Below are 23,174 nucleotides of genomic sequence, written 5' to 3'. Positions count from 1 at the left end.
AACCAGTAAAGGTTTAAAACAACTACTGGAAGGTAGTGTCGGGGGTATTTTGTCTTCACCCTTAGAAATCCAAGTTGACCCTGTTTCATCATCAAACGGGCACATGCAGAATGGAGCTAGATTGGGCAAGAAGATCTGATTTGGAACTCCTAAGTAGGAGAAAGAAGTCTGGGGGGAGTGGATGCCACCAAATGGCAGTGAAGAGGCCAAGTGGCCATTAAACAGGCAATAGGGTGGGAAGGGGTTGAATGGCATTTCTGCCTGAATGCTGGAAGGAGTCAAACCCAACGCCATCGTTCCCTGCACTGAACCCAGTGAAGGTCACCACCTGTCAGTAGGCAAGTCCACAAAGTCAACATCTAAAAAGCCTAACAAACTTCTGTGACACTTCCAGGTCTCCAGATGGCACTAGGTAAACAGCCAACTGGCTTCCTCATTAGCAGGGAATTCCTCTAGAAAGTAGGACATTATAGGAGACCTCCTGTATAAGCCCTGAGGTTGTGAGCCTTTGTTGCCTCTAATCCCCACCTGGTGAGTAGCTGCCAGGTCTTCTCACCAACAGTCTTTGTCCAAATATTTTGAAGACAGTGGTGCTCCTGAATGAGCAAGCTGCACAGTTTTATGTCAGAAGCCTTGTTTTCATGCTACTTTGGCTCTCCATCAACAAACAGCAACAAACATTTGGATTATCGTATTGAGAGGTTAGATAGGAACAACTGAAAAGGGATGGTTAATAATTTTTATCAGTTCTACAATTACTGATTTCACACACTAGTTTTATACTGAACCCTAATCTTGACCCATGTAATTTTTTAAATATGTGGTTTTTAAAAAAGATTTTATTTATTTACTTGACAAAGATCAGAAGTAGGCAGAGAGGCAGAGAGAGAGAGGAGGAGGAATCAGGCACCCTGCAGAGCAGAGAGCCCGATGTGGGGCTCGATCCCAGGACCCTGGGATCATGACCTGAGCTGAAAGCAGAGGCTTTAACCCACTGAGCCACCCAGGTGCCCCAATAATTTTTATGAGTTCTACAATTACTGATTTCACACACTAGTTTTATATTGAACCTTAATCTTGACCCATATAATTTTTAAAATATGTATTTTTAAATTTAAATCCCATGGGAATACTAGAGGTAGATTTAGAGTAAAAGGCTTTATGCTCTAAAGCGGCTCAGCATAGTCCCATTACATCCATAATTATTCATAATTTTTGTGGTTTCCTCCCCCACTGTGGAAAAACTACCAAGTGGATACAAGCTTCCCCCCAGCCCTCCCGTTTAGTCAGATGTCTATCCATCCATTTCCAGATACCCAAAGCAGGCCGGTTCTCTTGCAGCAGCTCTCAAACCCCTGTGCAACCCCTCCAAGTGGCCAGCTACTCCACACAGGCCACTTTCTCCTCATTTTGCCATTCCAGACCACTACACATCATCGCCATTTCCTCCAGGGTAGGGAGAAGAACCTCTAGAATAAAGCAGGCACTCTTATCTGGTAGCTCATTCCTTTGTTTACGTTACCACTGAGAAGGCACTTTGAGTTCCTTAGAGAAGGTTATTAAAAAATATGTTATAATCTTTGAACAGCTGTTCAAAACCCCTTGTAGCTCTTCTCCAAAACCTTTGTCTGAGCTCCTCCAACACACTGCACCTCACTATGTACTGTCAGGTCTTCCTTCCACACTTCCAGTCTTGGCTCCTTCCACCTCTGTCCACTCTCCACTCCTGTTGCATTAAACACCTTGCCATCATCCTAACAGAGCCTTGCTGCTTCACACCTCCATGTTTCTGCTGGGGACACCTTGATAACCACACAGCCTGCATCCTCATGCCAACACCTACTGTAACCCTCAAGCTGACCACACTTACGACACTTACCTATGTATGTATGTCCTACTCCATTCACCTATAACCAACTCCCAACTTGGAACCAAGTTCCAATATGGAACCTTCCATATTTCACTCTCTAGGCCCTCCCTTCCCATCAATGACCTTCAAAGTTAAGTACCATAATCTTAGTAGCTTAGACTGAGCCACTAAGAATAATCAGGACATTGGCAGTTAAAATGACTTATATCCAACTTCTCCATATAACCATTTCCTCCACTTTTTAAATTTGAAACTTAACACCTTAAACATGCAAAATTTTGAAAATGACTTAAATACATTTGTAGACTATATTAGCACTGACCCCACACTCCTACTGGAGGCACATTCCCCCCTATTCTAACGTTAAACTGTAGATTAACAGTTTAAGAAAACAGTTCTCACTTTGAAATCCAAAAGCTGGCTATATAATAGTCCCTCAGACTCTTAATTTTCCATCCACACAGAAACTGTCCATTAGAGATCAAAAGCAATCCACATTTGTACTAAGTGAAACTATTTGGCCAACAGCAATTGTCAAGTATTTGTATTGACCGAGGTAGCTAAAATTAGGGGAAGAACTAAGAGGGTTGACAAGGACTGAAATAACTAGTTAAAGCAGGAGATGAAAAAGAGAAGTACCAATAGACCTGGGGAAATTACTGATTTTGATGTAGCACAATAAAAATAACCTCTTCTGTTGGAATAAAACACTCATCTTCAATGCGATCTTTCCCTATATTATCTGCTCCACAGGCTAGAATTGTGGTATTTGCATTTCACAGTGAGAGTGGTCGAGAGGACCCTAATCTCATATTGATTCTTTCCAGCCTAAAATAATATACTCTTTGGCTGCTCTAGCTTCTTTCCTAGAATATGTAGTAGTCTACCCTATCAGCTTCACAGAAGGGTTGTGAGGGAACATGGGTGGCACTACTTTGGCTAGACAATGTAGGATTAATCATAACAACAGGCCTGGGGATAGAAGGGTTTGAGTGTAGGAGTCAGAGCTTGTACACAGAAGTCAAAAGAATGATAATAGAAGAGAAAAATAATCTTGTAAAGACAAACCTTATACACTGTACCATTCTTTCAACTTTCTGTATATTTAAATTTTTTTTTTTTCCAAAATAAGCAGTTAGGTGAAAAATCGAATCTTAATTTTTAAATCCTTCATTTCAGGGGTCAGCAAACTGTAGCCCATTGGCTGTTATTTTTATTGTTCGACAGTCAATCTGTATATCCAATAGCAAACAGCCATGTTCGCTGGTTTATGTCCTATCTACTTCCGCTGCTGTGCTACAGTGTTAGAGCAGTTGCATCTGGCCCTCAATGCCTCAAATATTTCCTACCTGCCCTTCACAGTAAAAGTCTGCAGGTTCCTGTTTAACTGTGAAATGCTATCAGTAATCACTTCATATGCATACCAGTAATAATGGGTGATTCCTTAGGCCTGGTTCACTTGTTTCAAAAAGGAAAGAAATAAAGCATCCAAGGAAAGTACATTTAACTTTTTATTATTTTAAAAATCCAACTTCAGTTAGATTAACAGTCTAGATTAGAACCTCAAATGTATTTGATACAGTATATACTGGATATCTATTACTAAAAAGCCAGTTGGAATACGATCTACAGAAACCAAAGGTGGGTACAAAATGGAAGTAATCATCAATCAGTAACAGTTTCCTTCCCACTGGTAACAACTGCCCGTGCTCTGTGGAGATTTATAGGTTCAAATATGACACAGACGAAAAGCCCACATGCGACCGCTTTTCTGCGTATACTCTCCTGTCCTTCAAAACGGAATTCTATGTTATTTTTTCCTTGCCTGAAGATCTTACTTTGAACATTTGTTAACTTTCAAATGTCCTAAAATGAGGAACTGGGGTAAACACATAAAATACTGCCTTGTCCGTCAATTACCTGCAAGCCTAGTTCACCCTCACAACAGTTTCTGTTTCCATCTCTTGATACAGTAAAATAAAAACTTAATTTTTCCTTTTGTCTTTGCACAATTCTGCCTACAGCTCTAATAAGAATGTCAACTCAGACAGCTTTCAGAAAAGGCTCCTAAGAGAGAACTAGAATTACTCCTCATATTGAATTTAAACCTTTTAAAATTTCTGCAGCTTTATGTTTTCTGATCTACCCCACCTCTAAATGTAGTCTATTTCTGTAGACACTTCCAAACAATCTTTATAAATTTTCACTGCTCTGATCTCTTTAACATCTTGATTGCGAAAATACAGCTTCATAGCCATCGAATTTTTATGAAGACATAAAACATTCATGAGTACTTGCATTTTCATACGTCACTGCTCCTATTTATTACATGTTCCAATAAATCAATAGACTGAAGCACTACGACATGCTGAAACCTAAACTTAAAACCCAGATGGACCTGCAGTGTATAGATTACAAATAGGCTTTTCTTTCCCAGAATTTATATACAGAAGCCCTTCGGTATGCAGCTTTTCTTGAACAAATTACATTAATACATTTCTTTTCTTTACATTTGTAAAAATTCAAGGAAATTACTCAAAGGAATATTATTTGCAAGACATTTGGCAGAAGGTGGTTTGTAAACATTTAGGAAACACAAGCTTTAACAAACTGAATACAATTTGTGGGTAAATCCTAAATAAACTGGATTTTGGAAAAACTAGAATCTGCAGCAACCACCCTTATAAAGAGATCTGTCCACTGTCAATGAAAAACACCCAACCATACCATTCATTAGGTTCAGATATCAGCACAGTATAATGGATTCTAAGAGGATGGGGCTTGATTCGTGGTCAAACTTAGTACAAATTAGGAGCCCAACATGATATACCAAAGAATGCTTTACCATAGTTCCAGCCATTCCATTTCCACTTTATCCTACCCTTGTACTAGGATAGATGAATAATGATGCCAGTTAATACTGTAGCTAAATTTTAGTAGAAGCATGCTTACAGATACAAGGAGAAAGTTTATCCTTAGTTTTTGGTAGTGTTCAAAGCATCAGTTGATAAGTTGAGCAAGTAATGTTAACAAATGGATGACAGACACACAGCATTAAGGAGTGGAAGAACCTCACCCTTTAACTAACTTAAGTATTTTATTTTACTACTCTATAACCCAGAGCTAGGGAGCTAAACTGTTTGTGGATTAAGTCTTCTTCAAGACACACACATGGCCAGCCACTTCATGAAGGCATAATCAATATATATTTTCTAAGCACTTTCAAGGCAATTTATATTCACTTTAATGACACAACATATTTGGAAATTAGAAAACTTTTGTTCACTGAGGATTCCAAAGGACTTGAAATAGAACTCAATTTAGTAAAAGGAATTGGTATACCTGAAAGCACCTGAAGCACACGTTTTTTAAAACCCTTACCTTACCTGCAAAATTCATGAGAAACAGATTTCATTTTACTAAGACAAAAGCTTGCTGCCCAACTGATACTCCATTAGATAGACTTTATGTTGTAATTACTTTACATAAGCCACTAAATACTGACATTCAGTTTCTTGTAAGATCTTAAAGGCAGGTGAGAAGGAAGAGAAAATGGAAGAGCCACAGACTGCATTTAATACAACATTTTGGCTTGAAGAAGGATTTACCTACAGCTTCTGATCAAACTCCTGTTTGTTCATGTGAGCCATACTTAAGTGGTAAGAAATTAAACTTTTCACTCTTAATAGTCCTTATATACCACATTATAGGACACAGAGTCAATTTACAGAAACATATTTTTGTAATGAAAACAGCTTATTTAACTATAAATGGCATGAGTTTCACATTAAAGTTTAAATACAGCGGTTCTGAGTCTTTCTAAAAATACCAATATACAGTATTGTTTTCGGTGGTCATTTGCATAGCAAACTATTAAACTAGAAACTCAATGGTTCTAGGAAAACTTCACATTATGGATAGCTCCAGAAAGACGTATTCAAAACTAAATCACTTCTCTTAGAAAACTGTAACCTTTATTAGCTCATCCAATAGCAAGCTAACCACTTTTACCCCATCCCCACTTGACACAGTCCACCAACCTGAACAGATTTTGTGCCACAATGTAATTCTAAAGGCTTATCATTTACTTTGTGACTCTACTGGATAATCTAGATGTAAGCAAGTCTGGAGATTCTAAGGTGTGGGTCTCCTGTATTAGAAAAGCACAGTTTACAGTATATTTAAAAAATTGCATTCAGTAATATTGCCTTTTGAAAAGATACCTTCAAATTGCAAACACATCTATTTTCACAAAACAATTTGGTCAGGAAAGTTTATTTTAACATTCTAAAGCAGTAATGCTTTAGATGTTACTTAAGTGCCCCAGACAGGATTAACAAAATTAAATGTTTCTAAATTACAAATTTAGCTCCTGTAGGAGACTCAGAAAAGAAACAGAAGAAAACAATCCCCCTCCCAAAGGAAGTATGACACACACATTTTGAAGAAACCCCAATGTTTCATGCAGTGGAGGGCAAGATGTAAAAAGCCACTCAAATTCACACATTTCTACACCAATCATCATCAGAAAAAAGTACTCCGTAGTCAATCTGTACATCCAAATGCATTTGAGAATCTACACCTACGTTACATTATTTAATGTTATATACATTTATTACCCACCCCCTTGTTTTTAATAATTTCTTATGTAAAACCTTCATTCAAACCCAAAAAAGATGTAAGACTAACTTGGGGGAAGGAAAAAGATAATCACTTTAGACATTCAGTTAAAATGTAGTTTATCTAAATCTCAAAATGTTTAATAAAAACAAATATCTTCTCCATTTAACACTTTGCTTTCTAACTGTACAGTAAATTGCATTGTAGAGAGTACACCTCTATCTTCAGACTGTATCTTCTTTGGATGGAATTAAGATGGAACTGAATAGTTTTACGATAAATAAATGGGAAGTTGGTCCAACTAAGATGACAGCAGATATATTACATGCAGGATTTTAATATTTTTAAATTCTCTCTTTTTTTAAAAAAAGGATGCAGTTGGATTGGGGGGGGGGGAGAAACAGGTCAAAAGAACCCAGATTCAATATATAAAAATGTCCCACAATAGGTTGACGATGGCAGTAAAAATAAGAGAAAAGAGTAATCTTTCTGGAACATCATTTTTCAATAACGTAGAAACACTAAGTGCCAGGAAGATTCTATTCATGTAATTTTAGCATCCAAGTTTCCCTCTATTTATTTTATTGGAACAAATGCTTTAAATAAACTATTTGTCCTCTTCACTGAAGAGAGCTGGTCTATTTCATCTTTAATAAGCTAGTTTTTGGGAAGATTAGCCATGTACTGTAGTAATGCCTACTGCATAAAATCCAAGCATTTGCTGTGAACAGTTGGAGAAAGCAGTCAGTAAGAACCTAGGATCAATGGAAATAGATGTTACTTTAAGCCATCCACGAAAGAGAGACCCACAGAGTACCCAGTGTGAAAGCCCAAATCTCTTCTTGCGCTTTTTTTTTTTTGCTGTGCAAGTTCCACCCCATGAAAGAGAAATTGATCCGAAGTTCCAGGTTTTCTTAGGTCTCTAGTCAATTTTCACATTAGTATAGATTTTTCGGACAAAGGCACTTGTTCCCATGTAACCAATTGCTCCTGCAAAGATAAAATAAAATGTTTTGAAACTAATACATATAAGGCAATATCCATCATTTACAAATATTAAATGCTCTCTGCTCTGGAAAGTTACTCTTTTTTCAAGATAACATCTTTTATGTTAGTGTTCACTCTAAACTTACTAAACTGTATCACTTGTTTTGCAATCACCTATTACTGTCACATACCAAGTTAGACCCAATGTGATATTTTTAGAATTAGAACTATACTACATGTATAATAACTATATGAATTAAAATACATCACGTACAAAGCAAGAGTAATTTGATAATGACAAAAAATTTGTTAAATGAAAAAATATGTATTTAAAAAATTTGAGCATAAATTATTCTAGGTCATTTAAACCATTTTAACATGTTCTCCAAATCATATGATACCTAATGGAAGTAAGATGTGATGGGATTCTCTCAGAAAAGGACTGAGAACCATGGCACAATCGCATTTGAAGCTCTAAAGAGGCATTTTCTGGCAGAATTTTTATCTTTAAATTGTAGAAGCTCTGTAGTTGGTAAAAAGGAAGACATATTTGAGGAAGTGGATGAGAGAGACAGCTCAGTACGTCAGGAGTTGTGAAATGTTTTGAATAATTAGCCTCAAATGAGGCTCAGAACACCAGAAAGCGAGGAATTTGTCTGTTTTGTTAAATGAGGTATTTATTTTCTATACCCTAGAGAGTACTTGGCACACGATAAGGTACTCAGTAAATACTTGCTGAGTGTATTAATGAACTGGATAGCTCTTCACTGCAAATTATACTAAGGAATCCTCAGAACAAGACAGGTAGTCAATCAAGCCAAAGAGAAGATTCTCCATTGGATTTAGAAATTTACTATCCGAGCCTAAAAGTAAATCTTCCATAAGTTAATAATGATACACACAAAACACACACACCCCTAATTAGTCACCTTTTGAACTAACTTCTATTCACCCAACTGGTGTATACAAGGAAAGAAAGAAGTCTACTCTGCCTTTCCTATATATGAACTGTACCTCAAGGTACCAAATAGTTGATGAAAAGAAGTTTATCCTTATAGAAGCACTCCAGAAATATAAAAGGAACGACAGAATTTGAATATTATAACCACCAAAGCATTATTTGAATGAGGCAATAATTAACAATGGCTGCTAACTTCACAGAAAGAATCAGTAACTCCTGATAAATTTATGAGCCCCTATTAAGTACTATTGGACAAGTATTACTGAGTATGATTAGGCCTATAGCTCTAACTACTCCTTTACAGGAAATATGGGGAGAAACACATGGAGAAACATTAAATGACACCTCAGGAAAATTCAGAGTGTGGGAAACTCTATAAAAGTTAAAACAAACAAACAAAAACTCAAATTTCTTACAGAAATTGTAAGGGAAAAGAGAGGAAACATCAGTAGATTAAAAGAGTCCTAAGAAACATTTTAACCAGGGGGCTGTGTGGCTCATCTGGTTAAGTGTCCGACTCTTGATCTCAGGATCAAGTCCCATGTTGGGCTCCACAATGGGCATGGAGCCTACTTAAAAAACAAAACAACAACAACAACAAAAAAACAAAAAAAACCCCAACATTTTAACCAAGCAATGCATGGACCTTAATTAGATCCTGATGTAAACAAACTATATTTAAAAAGACATGGAAATTGAGGCGCCTGGGTGGCTCAGTGGGTTAAAGCCGCTGCCTTCGGCTCGGGTCATGATCTCGGGGTCCTGGGATTGAGTCCCGCATCGGGCTCTCTGCTCGGCGGGGAGCCTGCTTCCCTCTCTCTCTCTGCCTGCTTCTCCATCTACTTGTGATTTCTCTCTGTCAAATGAATACATAAAATCTTTAAAAAAAAAAAAAAAAAAGACATGGAAATTGGTGGGGTAAATGTGAATACTAACTGAATATTTGAACATATGAAGGAATTAGATACATGTATATACTGAAATATGATTATTATATATCATTACAAATATTATTATGTAAGTATATAATTATTACATAACTATGTTATAGTTATTATACATGTACACACACATATATATGTACTGAAATATTTACAGTTAAAAAAGACTCGTGATTCATATGAGAATAAAAAGAGGGATGAGATGGGATTATGAATAAGACAAGATTGGCCATGTGTTGATAATTACTGGTATTAGGTGGTACATGAGGACTCAGTATATATACTTACTTTTCATTTTATATATATATCCATATATATAGTTGTCCCTCTTTCTGCATATATTTGAAAATCTCCCATAATTAAATACTAAATGTATTCTTTTTTTTAAAGATTTTATTTATTTATATGACAGAGAGAGAAGAAAGAGAGAGCACAAGCAGGGGAAGCTACAGGCAAAGGCAGAGGGAGAAGTAGGCTCCCTGCTGAGCAAGAGCCTGACTTGGGTCTTGATCCCAGACTCCAGGATCATGAACTGAGCCGAAGGCAGATGCCCAACAGATTGAGTCACCCAGGCGCCCCTCAAAGTATTCTTTTTTTTTTTTTTTTTTTTTTAAAGATTTTATTCATTTATTTGACAGAGAGAGATCACAAGCAGGCAGAGAGGCAGGCAGAGAGAGAGGAGGAAGCAGGCTCCCTGCTGAGCAGAGAGCCCGATGCGGGGCTCGATCCCAGGACCCCGGGATTACGACCTGAGCCGAAGGCAGCGGCTTAACCCACTGAGCCACCCAGGCGCCCCCCCTCAAAGTATTCTTAAAACCCACCAAGCAACAAAGCAAACCTATTTCTAATTATTTTTGCAATTAATAGATGTTTATTATAATATGAAGTAGTTATATTACAATTACACTTGGAAATTGTGATATCATTCTGAAATAGTTGAAAAGTCCTTATAAAGTAAGGAAAAAGACCATTCAATTTGTAAATAGGAACCTAAATTCTTAGAACATAAGAGAAATCTATAAAATTTTAACAAGAAACAAAAATTTAACTGGGCTAGTATCATACCAATCCAATAACCAAATCTAATATTCCAGACTTAGAAAACATTGTACCCCTCTGAGCAGAGTGATGCTTAAAAGCCAAACAGTATCAACCTAGAGAATCATTTTTCCTGATCATATGAGTTATCTCAAGAATAAGCAGATAAAGATATGACTTTATAAAAGGAAAATACTAAGTACGCTCCCTAGAAATGTAACTGTCTTGAGAATAACAGATAAACTTTTAATTTCCTTAAAGCTAAAATAATATGATCAAAATAGGAAAACTGTAACAATCTAATTATTTCCACCTTAACATATTTCTTTTTCCTGCATTAAAAAAACCAATAAATATTTTTCTTTCAATCACTGATTTAAAAAAAAAAAAAAGCATTTTAGCAATATAACCTGAGGAGCATGTACAATTCTGTATTATGATGACATTTTAATCAGTTCATCTGAACTACTTCCTCCCTCCTTACCCCCGCCAAAACAGATTAGCACTGAAGGCACACACACCCATTAAAGAATACATGCTGGGACACTGCCAGGATAGCAAGGAACTGTGAATGTGCCAAGATTTTCAGGCAGCAAGATGAAATTTCAACAGAAAAAGCACTAAAAAAATTAACTAAATTCATTTCATTTTCTTTGTAAATGTCAAGATATTATCTCTCTAGGTCTTCCTAAGATCACATATAGAGTCAAGAAAAAAAATTTAACCCTCTGCATAATCTCATGGTTCTACACATCACTGAATGCTGGCAATAATCAAGAAATATCTCCCACTGGTGCGCCTGGGTGGCTCAGTGGGTTAAGCCTCTGCCTTTGGCTCAGGTCATGGTCTCAGGGTCCTGGGATCGAGCCCCGCATCGGGCTCTCTTCTCAGCGGGGAGCCTGCTTCCCCTGTCTCTCTGCCTACCTCTCTGCCAACTTGTGATCTCTCTCTGTGTGTCAAATAAATAAATATTAAAGAAACAAAGAAAAAAAAAAGAAGTATCTCCCATTAAATAAAGAAGAGTTGGAGAAGCAACATTCTGAAGGAAGGCAGGCTAATAACAATACTAAAGCAAACTTCTGACTGCCTAGAGATACACAAGGATGTTCCCTTGTGATACAAATCTAGTTTTAACCTGCAGATTCTAGCCCTCTTTCCCTCAAAGTTGGTTAACTAATTATCACAGGGTAAGGATGGTTATCACAGCAGCTACAAATAAAATATGTGATCATAATATAGAGAACTGTCTCCGCTTATAGCTTGTGGAATCAGTTTTACTACTTTACAGTCAATATTGTGTGTGTGTGCATGCACATGCACGATCATGCACGGTATATATAAATGGGACAGATTTTAACTGACATAAAACATTTGTTTTAGGTTAAGGTGTACAACATAATAACTTGATATATGTATATATTATAAAATAACCACCACAATAAATTTAATTAACATCCATCACCTCACATAGCACAGAGTTATGATTTTCATCTGAGAACTTTTAATATCTAATCTCTCAGCAACTTTCAAATATACAATATTGTTAACTGTAGTCGCCATACATGCCTAGAACTCACTCATCTTATAACTGGAAGTTTGAACCTTCTAACCACCTTCACCCATTTTTGCCCATACTCCTACGCCCCCTGCCTCTGGTAACCACCTATCTATGGAATGTATTCTTTTGATGGAGGTAAAAAGCAATCTTGTACCCCAAAGGGCCACAAATGCCATACCAGAACCTAGCTTTCAACAAGATTATTCTATTTCCCTTATTGTATTGACCTCCTTAGAGCCAAAGATGGAACTACCAAAAAAAAAAAAAAAAAAGTCAGGGAGCCTGGGTGGCTAAGTGGGTTAAAGCCTCTGCCTCTGCCTGGGATCAAGCCCCACATCAGAATCTCTGCTTAGTGGGAAGCCTGCTTCCTCCCCCCTCTCCCTCTGCCTGCCTCTCTGCCTACTTGTGATCTCTGTCAAATAAATAAATAAAATCTTAAAAAAAAAAAAAAAGTCAATGGCAAATAACAGAGAAAGGAGAAGGGTCTGAATCATGAACTATCTAGAAATGTGTCCACAGTCATTCATTAGTCCTTAAGCCTGGCATTACTCCTATGGGGGAACCAGGGAATTAGCCTCATTCATCAAGCAGAAACCTGAATCAGAAGAAAAGTTAAGTTACTTGTATGCATTTTCCTTAAGGTACCTCTGCTTAAACTCAGTGTCATCAAGTTGTTCTGAGGTGAAAACACATGGTATCGGAACTTAAACAAACTATAGACTCAGAGACACAATCCCAGAAGAGAAGCGCAGGCACTGTTAGCCCTCTTCAGCAGAGGAACCGCGGCAGCCATGGCTCATGGCATCCGCCATCTACCTGTTTACCCACATCTAGTCACTGAAGCCTCCATACAACCCTGTGAGGTAGGTGTTACTATGTTTCGCAAATGTGAATGTTGAGGAAGAAAGGTTAAATAATTTGGCTGGAGTAACCTGGTGAGTTGGGTCACCAGGATTCCTACCTAGAACTAACAACCCCACTCTTCCCACTCCCTGCCGTGTCTCCCATAAAACCTGAGTCTCTCTTAGCACCTGATAACAGACCTGCATTATACTTGTGCTTTACACACGATACTATGACAAATAACTCTTCTGAAAGATATGCCCATTTTACAGATGAGAAAATGAGATTTAGAGAGGTCAGTATGACTTCTCATAGCCACCCACACAAAAAACAGTAGGGGAATTTAATCCAGGTCTCTCAGGCTCTCAGGTCGATGCCCTTTCCCTTGATCAGGTTGCTTCTAAAACTTCTTTTCTAGGTATTTCACACATGCCAGACACTCTATTATATGATGATAAATATTACTTCTTCTACTTAATGGAAGACTGGGACAAACCCCCCAAATTGTGGCATTATCTTATTTTATATAGTTTGAAGAGCTTGGAGAACTGGATCAAGGTGCAGAGCATACACGTGGCACAGCCAGAACTTAAACCCAGTCTACAGATATCCAAGTGTGTACTTATAACCCGAACAATGCCTCTTAGACACGGTTATCTCTGTGAACAGTCTTAGAAACTTCCAAACAAGAATCAAACCTTAACTTGTTTACATTATCTTTTCCAAAAAGACTAAGTTAAAAAACGGCCAAATTTCAACATGAAAAAGAAACTAATTGTGGTATAGAAAACAGTGTAATACAGATTAGGAACAAAACATTAAAAAAGAATCAATGATGAATTTTTGAGGAATAGTCAAAAGGACTGAAATCAGACTCTTGAGATTATTTTGTTGTTTCTGACCAAGCAACGGAATGTAATTTTCAATTACTGTATTTTTCTGATTCTAAAAATCTCGAAGATTTACACATGATATTCCCAAAATTTCAGAACTTACCACACATTATCCCCAAGGCTGTGCTAAATACCGCCATATATCCAAAGTAAAATGATGTTTGAAATAAGCCATACATCCTGAAATAAGACGAAAAAAAAAAATATATATATAGTATATCCATTTTTACTATCAAAGAGGGCCTTAGATTCTACATTTATTTTTAAAAACTGAAGTATAGTTAGTTGACACACGATGTTACATTAGTTGCAGGTGTACACACAGTGACAAGACAGCTCTGACTGGACAAGTCTATACATTATGCTGTGCCCACGCAAGGGGAGCCACCATCTGTCACCGTACAGTGCTTAGGAGGATACCAATGACTACGTCCCCTAGGCTCTACCTTTTATTCTTAAATTCTGGTATTTAAATGACAACAGTTTCCTAAATACAAAATGAGGAAATGTCTCCACTTACTTTGTTTTGAAAAAATAGTAGTAAAAGGAATACATGTAAACATAGATCGCAGTTGATGCAGCAGAGAGAAAACTTGTCCATTGCCTGAAAAAGAGGTAACTCTTTTGAATAAACAGCGCTGAAACAGATTTTAAACCCAAGAATTTTATAAAAACATCCTTGAAAATCCTGTGTATTTAAAAACAAATGCATGTGGGGGTTTGAGTGGCATAGCTGGTTAAGCAGCCAACTCTTGATTTCAGCTCAGGTCATGATCTCGGGTCATGAGATCAAATCCTGTATGGGGCTCTATGCTGGGTGTAGAGCCTGCTTAAGATCTCCCCCCTCCGCACACCCCACCCAAACCCACCACACTCAAGCTTGCTCTCTTTCCCTCTCTGTGAAACAAATAAATCTTTTTAAAAATGCAGGTAGATGGCATTTAAATATATCTACAAGGAGAAAGCCTAAGAACTGGAAGGAGAGATCCTGAATTTTGTCAGATGCCCTATTATAAGTGACCTTAAATAAAACACTTCCTTCTTCAGAACTGCCTTTTGTTCAAAATGTAGCAATGTCCTCATAAAGTTCTTACCACATCAAGCACCTTGTAAAAATATATAACACACTGACCACTATGAGTACAAAAACTTTTTTTGGCTGTTATTACTTTTCCTCCAAAATCTTTAATTTGTAACTAAAAATAATTCCCATCCTAAGGACCAGAATTTCTATACAGATCTTTTACTCTACTTAATACATTTCGAATGGCATCTTACTTGAAAATAGGATCATCCCCTGAGGTTCCTCCCCAATATAAGTACTTACCACCTATAATCCTCTGCATTTAGTAGAAAGTACGTGCACACAATGGTCACACAGACAGTCACGATGCAGAGGATGACCAGCACCAGCATCATGAAGCCATACACATAATATATCTTATATGCCCAGAAAGACGTGAAGATGAAATACCTAAACAAAATGCAATAAACACAGTTTCTAGCCTTTATTCTTGAAGATCACCCGCTTTTGCTATAGCTCACGTCTTAGTTCTCACTTTTGTCATACTCGAATTTCAATTATTATTTTCTTTCAAGTAACTTCCAACTCTCTTACTCTTTTTTATCTATTAAATCCTCCAAAAATCTCTCAAAAATATTTTCTTGGATAATCTTTCAAGAACAGATTTTTTAGTAGGGCATTCATCTCTAAGCAAACTGAATAAATTAGATGCTTAAAGGAGTAAAATGTGGCAAAGAAAAATAGCTAAAAATTCCTATCTTTATAATAAAGGCAATTCCCTCATCCTTTCATTTTTTTTTTTGTAGCTGCAACACTACTCAAGCAATGTATTTTATATTTTATAAAACACCCTAGTAAATTTTAAAAAGTAGGCTTGATAGAGTAATAATGTACAAAATTAGGAAAATAAAATTAGAAAAAGAAAGCTTGAAGAAGTTTCTTGCTGTTTCCAGACGACAGTAAGAGATGGCATTAACATTTTATATGAAGAACAAGACCCTCACACTAATTCCATTCCCCAAATCATCAGCAGAAAAGGGTCTTTTCTTTTAGCCTCTTTGCTTTCTCTTGTTCTCTTCTGTTTAGCTCATTCATTTGTCATTTATTCTTTCCACAGATATTTAGAGACCCTACCACATGTCCGAGAAGCAGTGAAAACAGAATCGTGACGATGACAGTCTCTCTTCTACCCTCAAGGACATTACTCTAAGGGGGGATCACCAGTAAGGAGGTAGTCATAATGCTCTGTGACAAGTGCTTTATCAATGCACCTAAGGGGGCATCTTACTGGTTTGTTTAGGTAGGGCTCTGGCGAGAAGGGGTAGCGAGAAGAATCAAATAAGGCATGTGGGAGTAAGGGGAGCCAGAAGAATGCTCCAGGAATAGGAACAGCAAAGGCAAAGCTTACAAATAAGGGAATTCACTGTATTTAGAAAAACTCAAAGTTACTGAATATGGCTAGAACTTCAAGTGAAGGGCTGAGAGCTAAGAGATGTGGATGGAGAAGAGATGTGTTATGAAGGTCCTCGCTGGCTATGTCATGGGGTTGGAACCTTACCTCAATGAAAATGAAAAAGTCTTTAGTAAAGAAGGGACGTGATCAGATGAACACCTTAAAAAGATCAGTGTGGCTACCAAGAGGAAAATGGGCTTGAGGGTGGTCAAAACAGAAGAGAACTTAAGGATACAGCAGAGAGGCTATCTAATGGAATGGAGTACTTGAGAAAGCAGGAAGAGATGTGATCTTGAAGGTACTGAGAATAGGGGTAAGACAGGAAAATAGAGCTCAAGTCAGGGTGAGGATACAAAGCAGTATATGAGCCTATAAGTACTGAAGAGGTTCCTGAACAGGCTTTATTAAACCACAAGCTAGAGTGACACACACTCCAGTCCCTCTATGGTACTGATTAATACCCACAGCACACTCACAGTTGGCAGGTGACTACCAGGGGTGGTCCAAATCTATGTCAATTGTGCTTGTTAGTATAATTATTTGATGTAATTGAATATGACATACACTGATAAATGTAAAAGCAAAAAGGATGCATGATTCCTACGAACATTATGTTGAATGTTTTGGAGAAATTTAACAAGGTGAGTCACTTAAAAAAAAACAACAACATGAAATTAGGTGTGGGTGAAACGACGATTAAAGTCTGGCGGAGAAATGTATAAATCTAGAAGGATTCTGCACTTAGAATGCTTAAGAAAGGTCTTAATGTTCTTGTTCTACTTTAGAAACACTGGAAACACAGAAGATATGTTATGAATGTCAAAGGGAAAATGATGGAAACATTGACTAGATATAAATCAAAGACTTTGGCTCTACATTTTTAAAAACATGAGTGAAAGATGTACCATTAGCTGTTTTAAGTTAAAATAAAATGTTATGTATGAATCTTTTTTTTTTTTTCTTCTGTAATTCCCTTACATGATCCAACTTTCAATTAACCAATTATCAGATCCCATCCTGTCTGTTAAGAAGGTGTCCACTGTACGGGAGACAATCAGCAGTGAGGCATCTGGAAATGTGTAAGGGAGTTCTGAGTAGTCACAATGACTGGCATTTTGTGGTTAAGAACCAGAGGATTATGACGGCAGTTCTTGAGAAAGTCCCATACAAAGGAAGTGTCCTGCCTAAAATGCCAGAGCATTCTCATCAAGGAACACTGGAATACAAGCTGAGAAAAGAAAAGACTTATATTTTGCGGTAGTGCCAGGGATGCAGGTATGATGCACGGTACCTGGGCCCCAGGTGCGTACCTCCCACCCCCAAACACATACACATTCTCCAGCACTCCTGAAGACTTCTATGGAAGGAGACTTGGAATACATGTATCCAAAGATGTCAAGATCTAGAATGACTGGTAGGTAATGGTTTACCTAGTTCCCCAGACCCTCAGAAACACTTTCAAAATATAATAAAACCCAGAAAACCAGGTTTAGTACTCTTTAGCATTCATTTAGCATTCATTCTTTGATTTCTAAGCTCTCCTGTTAGGTAAGAAGGCTCTAGAACATAACATAAAACATAAATTTTACCTGCATATTTGAGACCACAGCAGAAAACTGCTTTTAGGTAGATTATGTTAGATAATTATGTTAGATCCCTTTCCGGGAGCCATGAAATTATCAGACTATTCTCTGTTAGATGCCTTCCCATCTGATGATTCTACACCTACTCCAACTCCTAAATTCTCTTATTATAATTATATCCCTCAAAACATAAATGCATTGCCACAACTTACATTTCAATAAAGATTGAGCCAAAAGGTAAAATTCCTCCCAGGCAAACAATAACTGCAGGCTCCATGAACCTGGAAAATATTAAAATTGGCAATAAACTTCTAGTATGATTTTCACATTACACTATATCAATCCAGGTAACAGAAAGCAGATGCTTGGTACTTAAAAATAACCCAAGGGATAGAAACAAACCAGTAAAAAGAAAAAAAAAAAATTCAAACAGGTTCTAATGCAGAGGTAGGATTCAAATCAGCCATAGGTTTTAGTCAAAGTTCTTTCTGGCATAAGAGGCCGGGATAAGAATTTGGGGAATAGAAATTCTTTCTACCGACAGAACTCAGGAAAAACTCTAGATATTTGCTCCTGTTCTACATCTCTCAAAAACTTCTAAAGACTTTACAGGCACTTATTTATAGAAAGCCACAGGAAAAGTAAAGTCTTTAGAGCCCTATCTGAAATAATGTTTCCCAAACTGTGGTCATGCTTTCCTTGGTTCAATAATTTCTCTGCCTGTGAATTATACAATTAAGGTGTTAAGAGATCTGGGTTACGCTAGAGCCAGAGTGAATAAAAAATAAAATTCAAACCTCACTCATTCACTCAACAAACAAGGCAATTGGTAATTCTCCACCTGGAATGCCTTTTCTTGTCATACTTCTCCTGCAAGCACTGACTCCAGTGTTCTCCCTGTAAAATCCTTCTTAAGTCCCCCAGAAAGAGGTGGGTCCTTCCCCGATACTTGCCCTGCCTCCTGATCATAACCCTGTGCAGCACTTACCGCACCATGCGGAACTGTGTGATCACACCCATATCACACCTCACTAGTTTAGAAACTCTGGCAGGCAGAAGCTATTCCTCTAGGTATTCCCAGTGCCCAGCACAGTATCAGGCACATAAAAGACACTAAACTACTATCTCTGGGATAAACAAACTAAAAAACCAAGAAGAGGGGAGTGCCTGGGTGGCTCAGTCAGTTAAGAGTCTGCCTCTTGGTTTTGGCTCAGATCAGAACTCAGGGTCATGAGATCGAGGTCCCACATTAGGCCCCTTGCTGGGCCTGCTTAAGATTCTCTCTCTCCCTCTGCTCACCGCCCCGCACATGTGTGCACATGCACACACATACACACATACTCTCTTGCTCTCTTCCTCCCTAAAAAAAAGCAAAACAAAACTGAGAAGAAACTGGGAATATGAATGCTGAAAAAACAAAACTTTAAAAACCATTTAATCCAGTTTTCTTTCCTCCCTTTATAGGAATCCAAGATCCACAGAGGTTAAAAATAATCTGCCCAAGATAACACAATCAATGAAAGCCAGATCTAGTATACAGATTTTGGATCCCATGTAATTATATATGGAAAATAAAGATACACATGAGCTTTCCTCCAACTAACTGTTACCCAGGGTTTCCAAGGTCAGGTGTTGTTCCTTCCTCTCCTTCACCAGCCCTAGTGACCTCGAGTGTAATCTTGATTTGAAAGAGAAAATGGACTTTAAAAAACAAACTACAGAATTTCTCACAATCACCAATCTAAGGAAAAAATGGAACCTGGACAATCCTAAGACTAAAACAGATCACCCTCCTTTAAAAGCGCTGTTTTTATTCAGCCTCCACTCCTATTAATGACCTCCAACTCTACAAAAGACTGTGTATGTAAGTATCTGAATGCAAACTATGTCTATTAATAAGGTAAAATATCTAGGAACAGAGGCTTTTCAATATATATCCCTTATTATGGATATGTAGAGTTTAATGTACAACAATTCTTATGAAAGGGAGAATGTAATAAATGTATATATGGTAAGATTGTTCTACTTTTGTCCACTAGTAAGAATTAGGAAAATGAAGAAAGCAGAATAGCATAAATCAGCTCTAAAACATTTAATTTACTAACTTTAAAAGGCAATATATTTATATGAGTTCACATTTTGTTTAAATTTGAATTACAAAACATAGAAATACATTAATGACATTCCATTTTATGTCTGGAATTTGAAAAAATACAAATTCCCTCAAGTTAAAAACCCGTCAAGAATCATACTTTCAAAGTTGATTGGTCAAAGAAATTGTAAACTACGTACATTCTGCTGCAATTAAAGAATGTCTTCAGCCATTTCACAGAAATACTCATCATCTTTTGTCAGGATTAATCTGGAATTCTAGGAGGACCTCAAGAACACATTTTGTGCATACGATGTGACAGAATGTATTTGAGAGATTCTGTACTCTCCCAGAAGTAAAGACAAAGAATATTAAGCCAGGAAATTTTAACTGGTCTTAGTCCTAATTCATCCCTCAACCCGTATGATATATGTAGCTATAAATGTGTGTCAGTTTATTTAGAATAATAAAATATCTGGAAAGGAAAATTAAATTATAAGCCAAGGTTGCCAAACTTTTTCTGTGAGGGTTCAGACAGTAATTATTTCAGGTTGTGACGGCAACACGGTCTCTGTCTGATGCCACAGTGTGAAAGCAGTCACCAATAATATGTGAATGAACAGGCATTGATATGTTCCAACAGAACTTCTTTCAAAAATAGGCAGCAAGGGGGTGCCTGGGTGGCTTGGTGGGTTAAAGCCTCTGCCTTTGGCTCAGGTCATGATCCCAGGGTCCTGGGATTGAGACCCTGAATTGGGCTCTCTGCTCAGCAGGGAGCCTGCTTCCTCCCCTCTCTCTACCTGCCTCTCTGCCTACTTGTGATCTCTGTCAAATAAATAAATAAAATCTTAAAAAAAAAAAAATAGGCAGCAGGTCAATTTTGTCCTATATACAATAATAAAACTGTTGTAGCTTTAGTTCCCACCCACCTAGATGCACTAGTATACTTATCAAAGCATTTAACTTATCTGTAAATCACACCAATGTTCAGAAAGTGAAATAAGGATATAATTGATTACTACTACTAACAATATAGGTCAAAGGAAAAAGTAAAAAGACGAATTCTTAAGTTCAAACTTAAGATAGTCTTTCTTATAAATACATGCCAATTCTACAAGTTACATATACATAATTGCCTTTCTATATTGAATTTCTATATTGTGAGAAACAATGACATAAGATTTATCATTCTCTTTACCATTTTTTCTCCGGTATGGGACGAGGCACAGCATTGACACGACAAGGAAAGTTGGGCTGACCTGACAGATTTCGGCCAAGTATTGTACCAACAAGATTTAGAGGAAGAATAACAAAAAAACAGATGCAACAAACGGCCACCTGTAAATTAAATTAAAATGTGTATGATTACTCAGAATAACATTAATAAAAATAAAGGGGACACTTAAAAATTTAAACACAATTTGACCACAAAAGAAAATGTTTAAGTTCAATATAGGTTAAAATTGTATAAGATATACACTAATGAAAAGAGGCAAAGAATGTGCCTTAAAGTATTAGAATTGAACTAAATACAAGCCAAACTGCTTCTCGCCTGCAACAGCTGCTCCTGTGCCCCGTTCTGCCAGTGCTCTCTGCTGCGGTCCTTTTTAATCTCCTGATGTTACTTTCAGCTGTCATGCTTCTAACATATCCTTTATCTTTTCTCGTTATAACCAACTTATCTATTTGGCTGCATTTTATTGAGCTCAGGAAGCTTTGCATGTTATTTCCCAACTCTACATATGAAGAAAATGAAGAGAGGCTAAGTAACGTCCCATGCCCACACAGCTAGGAGGCGGCCACACCAAAACCTCAGTTCTGATCTCCCTGTCTCAGAGACCGTGCATGTTTCTATTCCACACTGCCTTATTTCACACAAGCATAGCTCTGTTTATGCACAGGCGGGTCAATATTAAAACGGTAGGAGTATTTTTCTACCCATCAGCAGTTCGAAGTCTAACGTTACAGGGAAAACCACATAGAAATTCTAGAACCAAAGCAGTCAGTTAGGAAAATAATTATTTCTGTGCCTTTTTTCCTTATATAAATCTGGGTACTCAAGGACACACACTCAAGCTCTTCGCCAGCCAGGATATGGTTAAGACCACTTCACTCTGAACTCTTGTAAAATGGGAGGACTGAACTGCCTCTGAGATAACTTTCTATTATACATTTTAGGGTTCTAATAAAAAGTAAAAGTGAGAAAAGTTGAAAGAAAATTGTGAAGAAACTAAGAAAAATGAAGAAGCGTTGGGGTAGAAAATCCAGTTATTATACAAGAGAGTCTATTTTGAAGCAACATGAGTGAAACCACATCTTCATTATATACTTGTGTGTGTGTGTGTGTGTGTGCATGTGCTTGTGTGTATTAAACAAGCCAAAGGTCATCATCTTTCTTCCAGATAAAACTTGAATAAATGTATGAGAGTTAAGAGAGTCCTGGAATTCCATTTTAAAGATCAAGTTTAGGAACTCAAATTATTGGTATCTCAGTTTAGGCCTATTAATAATATGAATTTATACTCCTATAATAAGAATGTGAAACATGGAAAATAAGCTGCTTTGAGATATATTAATCGTTCAAAATACTGCAAATTTTACATTGTCTCATGCATATCTGGTGGATGAATTCTGTCTCAATTCTTGCTGTTGACTGCTTTCTTATTGAGATTTGCTATATCATTAAGTATACAAGACCCGTACGTGTTAACACATCGTAACAGAGTTCTATATATTTCCCTCTGAATTTACCAGAACTCTAATTTCAAACAAGAAACGAAGAGAAGCTGAAGAAAATATTCCTATGAGGAATGACATGGTCTAGGAAATGGTTTTCAAATTGTTCTACAAACCCCTCAGGTCCTGCTGAAGAGCTTTAGAAATTCCACAAGAAATTAATTTGAATATTCTTTTGAAAACAGGGTTTTTAAAAAATTAAGTGTGGTTAAAAAAAAATATAGATCCAAATGATTTCTGTACCAAGTATTAACACACTGAAGCTATCATAACCAGGCTAGCTCATTTTCATACAAATCTGAGAATAGTTTCTCCTGCCAACAACTCTGAGTACAGATTTGGACTTCTTATAAATGAGTCATTGATTAAGAAGGTTCGTGATGCTACACTGGTCTTTTTTTCTCCCCACCCCCAATCCATTTCAGGTCTGCACTCATTTGTTCACCCAAAGTTGTACAAGCAAATGCACTACAGCACATGTGTGTGACAGGCAAGTAAGTGGCAAATGATGTGAGAGCATATATTGCCTGTGTGCTCATTCAAAGCATAATAATAATCAATAAAAAGTCTCATAA

The 23,174-nt window shown here is 37.2% G+C and overlaps 1 protein-coding gene across 1 annotated transcript in view; it reads right to left on the bottom strand.

Moving 5' to 3' along the window:
* Nucleotides 1–3,368: 3,368 nt before the first annotated feature.
* The window catches only part of TM9SF3 (transmembrane 9 superfamily member 3), a 70,805-nt gene continuing 50,999 nt past the window's right edge, over nt 3,369–23,174 (bottom strand). The window contains exons 10-15 of the mRNA XM_059169315.1: nt 21,062–21,201; nt 17,984–18,052; nt 15,039–15,185; nt 14,232–14,315; nt 13,815–13,891; nt 3,369–7,480 (exon numbers count right to left, since the gene is read on the bottom strand). Of these exons, the coding sequence (XP_059025298.1) occupies nt 7,413–7,480; nt 13,815–13,891; nt 14,232–14,315; nt 15,039–15,185; nt 17,984–18,052; nt 21,062–21,201 (585 nt within the window). The 3' untranslated portion in view covers nt 3,369–7,412. The remainder of the gene's footprint in view (nt 7,481–13,814; nt 13,892–14,231; nt 14,316–15,038; nt 15,186–17,983; nt 18,053–21,061; nt 21,202–23,174) is intronic.

This window comes from Mustela lutreola, chromosome 4 (genome assembly GCF_030435805.1).
Source record: "Mustela lutreola isolate mMusLut2 chromosome 4, mMusLut2.pri, whole genome shotgun sequence".
Classification (NCBI taxonomy): domain Eukaryota; kingdom Metazoa; phylum Chordata; class Mammalia; order Carnivora; family Mustelidae; genus Mustela; species Mustela lutreola.
This window is presented reverse-complemented; position numbering and strand designations above follow the sequence as displayed.